This window comes from Camelus dromedarius, chromosome 12 (genome assembly GCF_036321535.1).
Source record: "Camelus dromedarius isolate mCamDro1 chromosome 12, mCamDro1.pat, whole genome shotgun sequence".
Lineage (NCBI taxonomy): Eukaryota > Metazoa > Chordata > Mammalia > Artiodactyla > Camelidae > Camelus > Camelus dromedarius.
In genome coordinates, this window is record NC_087447.1 from 45,510,114 (window position 1) to 45,523,575 (window position 13,462).

Here is a 13,462-nt window from a genome sequence, read left to right on the forward strand (position 1 = left end):
ATTTTTTTAAAACTGTATTTCATAGAGTTAAATAAATATCTACCATATGATCTAGCCATTTCATTCCTAGTTATTACTCAGGGTCAAATATTGGGTTAGTGCTTTACTGTTTAAAGTGTAAGCCTTTTTATATCTTGTAGAAAGATAAAAGAGATAAAAATATTGTGAGGGTCAGAAAAGATAGAAATCTTGTACAGGATAAAGTGATACATGAAAATAGAGAACAGAAATAAAGTACAACAATAAAATAGGTAAACAACTTACAGAGTGGCTAAAAAGTGTGGAATGTGACAAAAGCATTCTGATTTCACTTAGTTAGGTTCCTCTTGGCTAATTTTGCTTTATGTGAAGTTAGGTTACTTTAGCCAGCCCATTTCCTTTGGGATCTTATGATACTTTGGTGATAGTAAAAGAAGCACTGTGGTACCCAAGAGAAAAATTACCCATGCATTTCACACTTTCCTGATGATACTGCCAGCCATGGCAGCAGTACACACCTGTGGGCATATATTATCTTCCTTTACAAATAAACAGATCTCAGAAGTCTCCCAGCAAATCCCATGACCCTGTTAACATTATTGTTTCTGCATAAAACCCTCTAGTTTGCTGGTATTCTCAGTCACTAGCACTGGGAAATCCATGTTCAGACAACTGATTCTTGCCCTAAGGAATAAACAATCAAATGTTCATAACATTTAAGGAAACTGTATTATATTTTATTTTCTTCTCAAAAGCAGACAATTACTAGAAATTAGAGGATCATAAACTGATCTAACTTTTAATACCTCTCTAGGAAGATTTTTAAGCCTCTATTAATGTCTGCTATCTCTACCTTGAACTTCAGTAGTTCCAGATTTATTCTCACTGGTTTTCCTGGCCTAGAAGTTCATTATCTTTGGCTCTCCATCCCTTTCTCCTCCATCTATGCTATGGTTTTCCTGGGGAACTGCATGGTGCTCCATGTGATCCGGACTGAGTCGAGCCTCCACCAGCCCATGTTCTACTTCCTAGCCATGCTGGCCCTTACTGACCTGTGTGTGGGGCTGTCCACCATGCACACAGTGCTGGGAATTCTGTGGGGGCTCATTCAAGAGATCACTCTGGATTCCTGCATTGCCCAGTCCTATTTCATCCATGGTCTGTCCTTCATGGAGTCCTCTGTTCTCCTCACTATGGCTTTTGACCGCTACATTGCCATTTGCAACCCTCTACGCTACAACTCCATCTTAACTAATGACAAAATTATCAAAGTTGGGTTGGCAATCTTATGTAGGAGTTCTTTACTCATACCTCCAGTCATTATCCGCCTGAAGTTCTTAAATTATTGTCGTCCCCACATCCTTTCTCACTCTTTCTGCCTGCACCAAGACTTAATACGAATGGCCTGTTCAGATATTCGCTTCAACAGCATCTATGGTCTGGCCCTGGTGATCAGTAACCTGTTGTTGGATGCAGTGCTCATAATTATCTCCTATATCATGATCTTACATGCAGTCTTAGCTATTGCATCACGAGAGGAGAGAATCAAATCTTTGCAGACCTGTGTATCTCACATCTGTGCTGTTTTGGTATTCTACATCCCAATCATTGGTCTGACCATGGTTCATCGTTTTGGGAGACACCTCTCACCTTTGGTTCATGTCCTTATGGGCAACATCTACATCCTTTTCCCACCCTTGATGAACCCCATTATTTACAGTATCAAGACCCAGCAAATACGAAGGAGGGTCCAGAGATTGTTTCACTTGAAAGGAATGTAAGTCTTGACATCAAATGTGGATGTATTTAAAAGTCAACAACTGGAGCTCAAAAGGGTAAGAGTCAGTAAATAATTAAAATATATTTAATGACTTTAATTTGTATGATGCTTTTCATGTTACAAATATCTTTCTCTGTATTTTTTCTGTAATTATCATGTCAGTGAAATTGAGATGGGTTATGCTGTGTTTAATTCTGTAAATCAGAAAATACACATATAATAGGCTCAGAATCATAATGATGTATGAGGCAGATTAGCTATTAAAATTCACCTTACAATGGCCAGTTGAGGGAAGATAATTTGGAATTCATTCAATATGAAAAACGTAAGTTTTGCTGATTAAAGTCCTTAAAATAATTACCAAAAGATCAACAATTATTTCAGTTGATTTTCACTACTCTAGGCAACATTCTTGTTTATAGTTTAGCCATTGTCCCTGCTATGCAGTTTAGCCACATGGTCATGTAATTGAGTAAACATCATAGAGAGTTTAGGCTATTTGGCTAATTTAAAAATTAGTCAAATAAACAAACAATAGAAAACTAATCTTAATGCTGGGTTATCCAAACAATCAGCCAAACAATCTTACTCCACTCTCATCCTATGAAGTGTAATTGAACTGGAAGCACAATCAGTAATTGCCAGAGTAGGAAAAAAATAGACTTTTGTGATTAGTTTTTTTATCCAAATAATAATACAAATAGCCATTCCACTTGAAAACTATTTGAAAGTGTTTCCTATGAGTCCATAGCTTATTTAAATCCTCTATCTATGTTATTAAAGGAGAGAGAGAGAGAGAGAGAGAGAATGCATAGAGTGTTACTATGTTCAAGTAATGTAAATATGGTTCTAATTTATCTCCCCATCAAGACTGTGGTGAATACCATTTTCTATTACACACGTGGATAGTTCAAAACACGCAAAGGTTAAACGATATGTCAAATTTTTAGGAGGTGGTAGGGGATCAGATTTGGATATATTCTCTGTTTTATTTTCAAATTACGTGAAAACTCTTTCTTATCTTCCCTCTGTAAGTTTTAATATAAAATTGGTTAAATGGTTCTGCAACCGTCACAAAAATTTATAAAATAAATAAAAGCGAAAAAATAATAAAGTAAATTATGGATGGTAATATGCACTCATTTGGACTCTGCTGGTATGTGTAAAATTACTTAAAATATTGTTATAATGATTCTTAAATAGTCTACTATATATATTTAAGGCAAGTTTTTTTGAAATGTAATTTCAAATGGTAATTTCACTCTGTTTAGATGTACATGAACAGTCTGATGAGCTCTGAAAAAAGTTTACTGTCATGTGATCACCACCATAATCAATCAAGATACAGAATATTTCCATCACCCTACAAGTACCCCATTTTGCTTTTAAGAGAAGGTCATGTAAATTCAGTCATAAATAATGTAATCTTTTATGTCTGGATTCTTTCACTTGCAAAAATAGTTTTGAGATTGATTCCTGTTGTTGCCTGTATCCACAGCTTATTTTTATGGTTGAATCCTACTCCATTGTATCACATACAGCAAACAGTTTATTTATTCATTAATTGATGGACATTTTAGCATCTTATAGTTTTGATTTTGAATAAAGCAGTTATAAAACATATATACCATATGATTATAAAACTATTTCTCTAGTATTGGTATAGTTTATTTTTAATGCTCATATATTTCCTATTAATAATATAATAAACATCATATATATATCCACTATATATAGTATGTGTCTATGTATATGTGTTTGTGTGTGTGTGTGTATATATATATATTCTGACTGATTTCAAATAATTCTTTCCTTATAGTAATACATCCCAATTTTAGCAACTTCTACTTATTAAAAAATAATGCTAATGCATTTTTGGCATAAGTTAAGCTTTCTTCTCACTATACCACATTTAAATCAATTCCCACCCCAACATGACTCTGCAAATGTGCAAACTAAATTTTATTACTATATTTATAAATTATTACTAACATTTATTATGTTCTGGATATTATTATAAGTGCTTCTTATATATTTCCTCAATTTAAAGAAAATGGGTACATATATAAAGCAACTTTCCTAAGAATTTGTAGTTAGAAACAGTGCAGCAGAGATTTGATTACTGGAAGTCAGACTCCAGAGACTGTCCTCTTAGTTGCAAGCTTATACTGTGCCCTAATGCCTGAAACTAGTACTTCCTGATTAATTACATGAAAATGATTGCACTCACTAAAATTATTTAAAGTGCTATGCTTTGCCATTCTTAAGTTTTACTACGAGCCTATGTATTCTCCACTATTTTGTCTTGTAATCTCCAACGGCAATTACATTTCCCTGACTCCTCTATTAATAGTCCTTTTATGAAATACATTTCTTTAGTTTCCCCCTGATATGTCAGATGTACATTCTAAAGTTCATTTTAAGTAATATGATATCTATATATCTAGGATACTTTTTATAGACTGCTGTATTAAGATGCCTAAGCAAGGAATCAGTAGATTCCTACGAGAACCCTTACATAGTTCCAAGACACTAACTCGTCTTCTCTTTGTAGAGAACTCTATTTTTTCTGAATTCCTGCTGAATTTTCTAGGGCTGGTTCTTTCCTCTTGGAATGGTAAATCTTTGCACTTGCTGGATCCACTTGGACAATATTCTCCTTCTGAGACCTCACTGATTCTGTTACTCAGTCATTAGTTCTCACAACCCTCCCTGTGTCTATGTCTACACGGCCATTTTACCCCTTACCATTCCAATCCTATTGTTTTTAAAAACATGCAGTTGGATCATGGACTAGCCTTCTTTAGAATCATTGCCTCTGTAACTAGTAGCCTGTTTCTTTAACCTGGTTCTACAATTCTAATTAAATTACTCCCCTTTTTATTTTTATTATCTTACCAGTGGATGATCTTACTTCCAGATTTTTTTAGCTTCTCTGTAAACCTGGAGGATCCCTGAAGAATACTCTTTGGATTTTATCAATTTAAAGAAAACATCTAGAGGGTTCACACTGTGCCAAATAGGCATGGTGTTTGACAGTGATCCATGCTTTATCCATTTCGTTTAATCTTCAAGAATACTGATGTTTATGAGATTCTGGATCTGAGTTTAAGAAGAAAGGATATTGGGGATTCTGAACCTGCTAACGCATGCTCCTAAGGAGGGTATTTCCTGTGACTTTTTCTCCTGCCTTGTACACCAACACTGCAGCACCCACCCAGAGCTATAACCGAAGCTTATCCAAGGCTCCAGAAGGTCTGTGCTTGTGAACTGTTATTTGCTATCAATGTCTGTGGCTAACAATACAGCTGTAATTTAAATCTGTGAACTAATATGTGACAGGGTGATAAGAGCTTGTGAGGTACTTAGCTCCACAGGAAGACATGTCCAGGAACTTAAAAATGAATTATGTCCTGTGTTAATTACTTTATACAATTTGGTGCTCACAAAATACCATTTACTTATAATAACCACCCAACAAAATGGCTACTAGTATGCTCTCCATTTCACACATGAGGAAACTATGGAGTAGGTTGAATAACTTGTCCAGGGTCACAGCTAGTATCTAACTAAGTGGAGAGATTCAAACTTAGATTGTCTTGCTGTAAAATACCTTTAATACCACTTCATTTCTCACTTTTGACCAACCCCTTCTTTAAACTTTCTTCTCATTTGGTTTCCTTGGTCCCATTATATTCCTGTCTTCCTACTACATTCTCAGTTTTGTTTTTTTTTTTTTTCCAGTGCTGTTCTTACTACTATTTGCACTGTTGATGTTATTATCATCATTATTATTATTCAGTGCCACTTCCTGTGTTGAGAGTAAGGTGTCAAAAATATTAGAACTTCACTAGCACCTAGTGAAAAATATTAGGTCTTCACTAGTGTCTAGTCCAATTGCAAGGAATTAGTGAGGATGAAGTCTGACCACAGATTGCAAGATGCTGGATGTGTAACAGCTGAAAACAGCAGTAATAAGCAACTTTTGAGAAGACTGGGGCTGAAGGAAAAGAAAACAGTAATAAACAGGATCAAAAGGTACTGGGAAATCTGCTTTTGAACAAAAAAGATAAACATGTCTGTTAAGGTCAGAGAGTCTGGTAGTGAAGAAGAATTTGAAGGAAGAAAGTGAACAACTTGTGGATTAAGTTCCCATCATGACAAAATACAAATCATTCAGGTTATTTTGTGGGTGTTCTGCTGCTTCTTCTGAGGCAAAAAGGAGTCAGAAAAATGATAAGGAGCATATGGGAGATTTTCAAAAGACTCACATTTGATCCAGATCTTTATAATAAAATAAAAGGCAATGTTTATTAGAGTTAGTGCCAAAACTTATGTGAAAAAAAAAAAAAAGGAGAGAGAGAGAGATACAAAAGAGATACAATTGAGGAAAAGGTGTATAGAACAGAAATGAATGAATAAACAATTGTCCAACAGCGGTGAAGGCTACTGAATGGAGGCGAGAGAAAGATTTTTAGTAGAGCTGACGGCATCCTGGCAGAAGAGGCTACACATGACCAGAGTCAACTGATTTTTCTTCACCAGGTATTCAATTTTCCAGAATCAAGAAAAATTAAACAGAAAGAGAGAAGGGGCCTAATCACAGGAGAGCATTGTTTGTCTAGCACTTGAAGGAAATGATGAGTAGATGGACAAGTGGTTCTTAAAGATCAATAAGATGCCAAGGAACCAAAAGAGAAAGAGCAGGTTTGTTCAGGGTGTGATGTTTTGCCCTCTTCATCTGACACTAATCAGGTAAGAGATTCTGTCCTGGGTCCTTCCAACCTCTTTCCTCTCTGACTGCGGGTCTGCAGTTGAGCTTCCTCATTCATATCTTTTTCTCTTGTGCCCACTCTATTCACTTTCCTTTCAGAAGTAATGAGGATCACTTTCCTTTCAGAAGTAATGAGGATACCACGTTTTAAATGAACACGTACTAATATATTAAAATAAAATCTGTAAAGGTATTATTGTTCACAATATCCATATATCATAATATCCATTGTTCACAATATCCAGGCCTCAGGAACTTAAAAAAAAAACTTTATTTACTTTATTTATATATTTAACAGTTCTGAAGTATTTACTTCTTGCTTTTGAGAAAAAATGAAAAATATAGGAGCACTGACTAACTCCTCTTTAGAAGAAAAGTGTTACATGTACAGCTATGGAGAGTAACTGTTCCTCCTTTACCTACAAAGAAAAATATTAATTTAAAAAGTGCTTCATTGATTAAAAAAGGTCTAAGAGCTGCAAGCATTTATTAAAACTGTACATCAGACCCAAGAAACCAGTTTAGATATCAACTTGAAAACCATTCATAGGATAAGCAGAGATGGCATGGTCCTCTCAGTCTGCAGTCTGGGCTTCCTTCCTCACCTTCAGTCATTCAGTTCTATTCTAAAAGTCATGCAGAACCCCAGTATTTTCTATTATAATTTACATCATTTCCCTTTCTCCCTAATACCCACTCTTACATCACTCAAAGCAACGTCCCATTGCAGCTGTGGGATCAGACTCACAAACTACGGCAGAAGGAGAAGCTATAAAGAGCAAGCCAACTGATTTGAGAAACTTCAGAATGTCATCAGACAAGTGCAGTCCAACAGGGCTCATCACTCACCAAGAAGGGAGTTTCACTAAATGCTCTCCTTCAAATTTATTTTCCTCCTTCTTCCCAACCTTGAGTATTTTTCTTTCTTATACCCTTAGCTTGCGATTTATGTCATATTTTCTCATTTCCATTTTCTTTATTACCCTAATTCTACCCTGTTCCAAACAGACAGATAAACATTACCCCCCACTCAAAAAAGGAAAAGCAAAGCAAAGCAAAGCAAAGCAAAGCAAAGCAAAGCTCAGAGCCTCCTGAGATTCCAGTACTTACCATCTTGTGAAACTGGCTTCCACACCCATGGCACCTAACTTTGTGTCTCAACATCTTTTCTGTTTTGGATGACATGAGGTAAACCCCTTCTGCACTAAATTGTTCAAAGAGATTTTTAACCGGCAAGCTGACAGTGAATAAAGAAAACCACACAAAAACCTATGAGATATAACCTAAACCGCCCCCCCCCAAAAACAAATCAGGGATCTCTCTTCACTTACAGAAAATCTTATCTATGAGTAACTGCAGTCAAGGCAATGAAATCCCAGTCCTATTTCTTCTGCTGACCTCCCACTTTGAAATTATCCCAACTTTCACATTCTGAAATAACTCTTCCTCAGAGAGATTGGCTATTTCAAGAGTCATAAACCACCATTCAGTGGACCCTTTATTATCTCAAAAGATCATGATTTGGCCAGGTAGCCAGACATTCCCATTGATAACAAATGTTATTTCACAGGCAGGGGACATGCCTCCACCCACCAGCTGTGGATCTGTTTATGCCATGGCCCCGGCCAGGTGCTGTAATATGGGCATAGGTGGCAGGGAGAAAAATCATAGGTCCTTTCCTCCAGACCAGGAGTGTGCCTGATCTGATATCTGAGACACATGGGTCACCTTCAGAACCCAGCAGTCACTTACCGTCCAATATGGAATACCAGGTGCTTATTACCGTCTTTATTTCACAATTGTTAACTCACAGACATTGCACATGATAGGCAGTCTGTCCCTGATCTAGGTCCCAATGCTGGCTCAGAGACTGGTTCTACAGTGTTTCACTTTACCAGGAGAACTAAAACTCAAGAGAACTGGGGAATCCAGAAAATTATCTGTGGTCCTCTGAGCCCCTGATCCTTTTATTAAGGCTAGGAAAGACCCACTGAATGGATAAATAGGCTTATGGGAAGAGTGTACTTCTTAGACAATCCTGGGGAATTAACAAGAGCCCTATCACTGGCAGCAACCCATACTGAGACTGCTCTGACAGACGCAAACAAATCATAGAAATATGGGGTATTGTTGAGGTTCCACTTATTAAATGTATGGATTTTTGTGAAAGTTAGAGGGTCTGTCTTTTAGTGTTGAGGGAACACACTCCTTAGGAATTTACTATCTCCTGAAAAATAGTACAAAATCCATGTGGGGGAAAAATAGAGCAATTTATCATCAAATATTTCTAAGAACATTTTTCTTATTAAATCTGAGTCAAAAATAAGTATATATAATACAACCCTCAGCCCCTGCTGTCTAGTATAGGAAAGGAGCTATGCACTATGTATAATGGGAGGAAATCAGCCTTTAGGATCAACCATCATTGCCATAGAACTTCTCAAGTTTAAAACACATTTCTGATGTATCAGTTCTTTTAAAACCACAGTGATTCCTGATACGATTATTTTCCCAATGACTAGATGAGGACATTGACATCTTGAAAGTTCACCTGTGCGTATAGTAAGAAATCAAGCTGAAAATTAAGTGAAGGTTTGCCTTTGTCAAATCTCATGCTCTTCTTAGACAACACTCTGTTATCAATTAAAAAAAAAAAGAGTGATCAATCAAAAGAACTGCTTCTCCAATAGAATCAAAATAATTTGTTTAAAGCCAGGAAGTATTCAGGTGCAATTTATTATTTTTTATATGTGAAATACTACACAGAGTATAGGAGTGTATGGATTATATTTACACTATATGACAAAGATTCAACACCCCTTTACACATCCACCTCACCCAGAACTGTAAGATTAAGAAGAAGGACCCCAATTTGAAAGAAGTGGGATAAATAAGTGTGAAAATAGATCTATCTATATATCTCTATATAAATATCACTGCCTAGGTATACTCAGAGATTGTCTCTGCCCTATGCCATAACTCAACCCCTGGTTCTTTCTGATGTCCACATGTGGTTTGTCTTCAGGAATCCAATATATTCCAGCAGCATAATGGATGATGTGGGGTCATGACTAATGATGCAGCCAACAGTAACTAGTGGTTTTATGGAACTGAAAGGGCAGCAGGATCTATTGTTCATAAATATAAAGCAATTCTTAAAGAGCCAAGATATTAAAAGTTGTAATTGTGTCACTACCTTTCCCTTCTCTTATGGTAGAAGATATGAAATTAGCAAGGAAGAGGACATGTGATAGTAAAGAACACAAAGAGATAGTTCTTGGACCTGAAAATAAAGAGGTAGAGCTTCAACACTGTGAAAAATCTTCTCATGCATTGATATAGACAATAAACAATATATAAGTTCTTTTTCTCTACTCATTATTCTAAATCTTCATTGATAATTAACTATGCCTCATGTGGACCCATGGATTTTGTATTGCATTTTTAGAATCAAATTGTTTACACTAACAAGACCCTACACCAATTAAATATACTTTCCCATAACTTTCACATCTCAGGAGTGGCCCTGATGGAAACCACTGTTATGGGATTTATACTAGCCTCCAGTGAGAGAGCCAGGAATTCCCTGGAGAGTAAAATTCTTCCGTATAGTAAAGCCAGATACAAGTGTAACGTTGGCTGGTGTCCTGCTGCCATTCAACACTGTCAGAAATGAGATATTGGTGTTGAGAAGCCAGATTAAAGTTTAATTACAGATAGAGAAAGAACTGAAATCTCCAATGAGTTACTTTCTTTGTAAACGAGTCCAAAGATCCCTTCATATGTGTACTGTAACCTTAGGATGAATGTATTTGGATAAAGCACAGAATGGAGCAGAGCAACTTCCTTAGCACAGTGGAGGTCCTTAAAGAAGATTTCCATCAAATTTCAAAAGCTCAAGCAGGCTTTTCAGTGAAAGTCTAGGTATGTTGAACTTCTAAATAGGTAGGTAAAATACTAAGGAAAGATAATTGAAGAATATTGGTGTATGTTTTCTTTCTTCTAAATTGTTTGTTTCCTTCTGTAGTAAAGTCTTGTGGATTAATTTCCAAGGGAAGAGTATGATGCATGTCACTTAGAGTAAAAGCAGTTCTAGCATAGGGATCCAGTGGATGTCGTATAGGAAAATTCTTACCAGATACAAAGAGGAAAAAGTCCTTCTTGTGAACAATGATGGTGTTAATTTTAAAGGAGAATAAAAAGTAGAAGAAGATGAAGCCCAGAGTTCTCCTCTCCTCTGGTCTTCAGTCATGGATTTCGTGGACATGTTAATAAATACCTGATATATTAAGGGAGGCACTGAATGCAAATGGTCCAGTTTCAGATTAGAAATTTGGAATAAAACTGGTTTACAGGCAGCTGTGAGCTAGCATGAAACAGTTGTCTTAAGAATATAAATGGTATGTGTCATGTTTAGGGGTATCTGAAACAGCAATTACTGAATTTCCCTTCACTTTCATATGGCAACCATGTGAAACAGGGACCCTTAGGAACCTCACTGAAGGTAGTTTAAGAGAGCTGGGAGTGCTGCCCTGAACTTGCTAGGTGAGTGCCAAATTGAGAAGGACAACGATCTTAAAGCCAAGGTCTATTCACTGGATAGCCAACCTTCCTTGAAATCATTAGTGAGTTTCAGTAAAGCTACAAAGAACCAAGGTAAGGAGTGGGTCAATGACACCAGTGGGTTTTTTGGGGTTTGGTTTTTTTTTGCTGTTATTTTATTATTAAACTTGGACAAGATACACAAGCTACAGAAGATTCAGCAGTGGGTGTTATGATCTAAGGAAGTATTAAGCAGTAATAACAGTATTTCATGTTGATTTTTCCTTTTAGTGTAATTAAATTTTTAGAAGGAAAAGGTTTCAATATAGGGATTCAAATTTGAGTTGACTGAATTTATTCATGGCAAGATTGTTTAAGGTTAGCAAAGGCTTTCTTTAACTCAGAGGACATGATTTAATCCTTAAACAGGAGATTATTTCATGGAAACCTCTACTTGCTATTACATACACATCAACAATGATCAAGTTGAGAACAGTACTATAAAATTTGAAAAAAAAAAAGGCTGCCTAATTATTGAGATTTAGTTGAACATTTTTAACACTGTTAACTATAAGAATTTAGCTTATTAAAAAGTTGGTATTATATCCTTAAATGATTTGTTAAGTGGGTTAATCATCTGAAAAATCCTTAAATGAATAACGTAAGATTTTTCATCATGCCATAAGAAAAAATGAGAATTATATGCAGTTATAATGACACAACCAACCTAAGAAGCTAGAATACAATGGCTCCAACAGCTGATTCTGAATCCACACTTCCTGGGTCAATATTCCTCCACCATCATTTATTAATGTTACTTAACCTCTCTAGTCCTCAGATTCCTTCTCTGTAAAGTAGAAATAATAGTAGTACAAATTCTGTCAGGATTAACTGAGAAAAAATGCAAACTATTACAGCAGTGCTTGACATACAGAAAGCATCAACTAATTTTTACTACCAATATTAATAAAAGTTGTGAACATAAAGTTAGCTATAAAATCAGTATATTGTATCAGAGTATACTTTTATAACTATTGGAACCCCTTTCACTTCATGATATAAACCCAGAAGCTCTAACTTAAAAAAGCATTGATTGTATTACTAAAGATATATGAAGGCTCATGCTTAGCTCAAGGCAACATAGGAAAAAAAATGTCAATTTTAAGGAAGCAATTCTCAGAATAAACTGGAAACATATCTATCACACAATGGCTTGATTGTCAAGGCGTATAAAGTTATTCTTCAACTCAAAATCAACCTAATAAAAATGAGTAGTAAAATAAAACACTGTATTTAATATAAACAAAGTTAGCTCTTCCCTTCCTCTTTCTCTTTTGTTTCCCTTTCCTTCCCTTCCTTTTATTTTCTTTCACATCCTGAATGATTTTGTCCTAAAACCACTGATTGAAGCACAGCTGTGTAGACATCTATGCTGGTGTGCGTGGGGTCAGGGAGTGGGTATGACCAATAGATCAAAACAGGGTGTTGGACCCTGAGAGTCATGAGGAGGGTGTCCTTGTGAGGAGTAGACCAGCACAGGATGTCAGAACAAGAGAGCATAGAGGATGTTCAGATGGGTATGGACGAGAGGGTGTTAGCCCGGCATGAAACTGGATTTGAAATATGGTCCTAATGAAGTAGAGGTCTAGTGATGAGAGACAGAGCCTGAGCAGAGTGGGGTGAGTGGACACTCGTGGGAGGTGTTCTGAAATGAGGGGTGAAACTGTGTGAGCTGAGAAGGGTGTTCCCACAAAAGGAGATGGCAGCCTGACATAAAGTGTTGTAATCCAAGTAGGGTGAGGAGTCACCCACATGGCAGGAGTCACCCACATAGGGAACCTATGCAGGATGTCAGAACCCATCTGCACTGGGCAAAGGACCTTAGCAATGCTAGACTGGTTACATACAAAAAAATTATCATATGAAGAATGTGATTGAAGCTAAAGTGTATAAGATTTTTCACTGAAAAATAAGGGAGTCACAAATGTGAAAGGGGAGAAAATTTTTGATACTGGATTCAAGGTTGTATTTGTGTGCATTCATGATTTTCAGTAAGTAGATAAATAGAGAAATTATTGTAGATGTAAATTTGGGGGGATAACTATATATTATCTATCATCTATCTATTTTGTTTCTGCTTATAATTTTAAATAAAACACTTAAGTTTAATTGTATTCAATCATATATAATCTCTTCCTACTCTTCTTTGTAGGCTAAAGACATAAATGCTAACAAGTTCCTCCAGTTATGCTATTTTTAAGATATTTACTAAAGTATTGGTGTTTATTATTTCCTAGTGTATTATTTGTGTGTATTGAAATATAGTTAAAATTTTATTCAAGAAATTATTTCTTAATGTTTGATACTATTTTTGCACCAGCTAAGAA

At 36.0% G+C, this 13,462-nt stretch overlaps 1 protein-coding gene across 1 annotated transcript; it reads left to right on the top strand.

Annotated features, from left to right (window-relative positions):
* Positions 1-815: 815 nt before the first annotated feature.
* Positions 816-1,760, top strand: LOC105097955 (olfactory receptor 51V1). The gene has a single exon (XM_010990590.3). The coding sequence runs from the start codon at positions 816-818 to the stop codon at positions 1,758-1,760; it is 945 nt and encodes a 314-aa protein (XP_010988892.1).
* Positions 1,761-13,462: the final 11,702 nt, after the last annotated feature.

Bases quoted from the DNA above. Each gene is read 5' to 3' on its own strand.
- LOC105097955 (XM_010990590.3), top strand. From the start codon at position 816: ATGTCTGCTATCTCTACCTTGAACTTCAGTAGTTCCAGATTTATTCTC.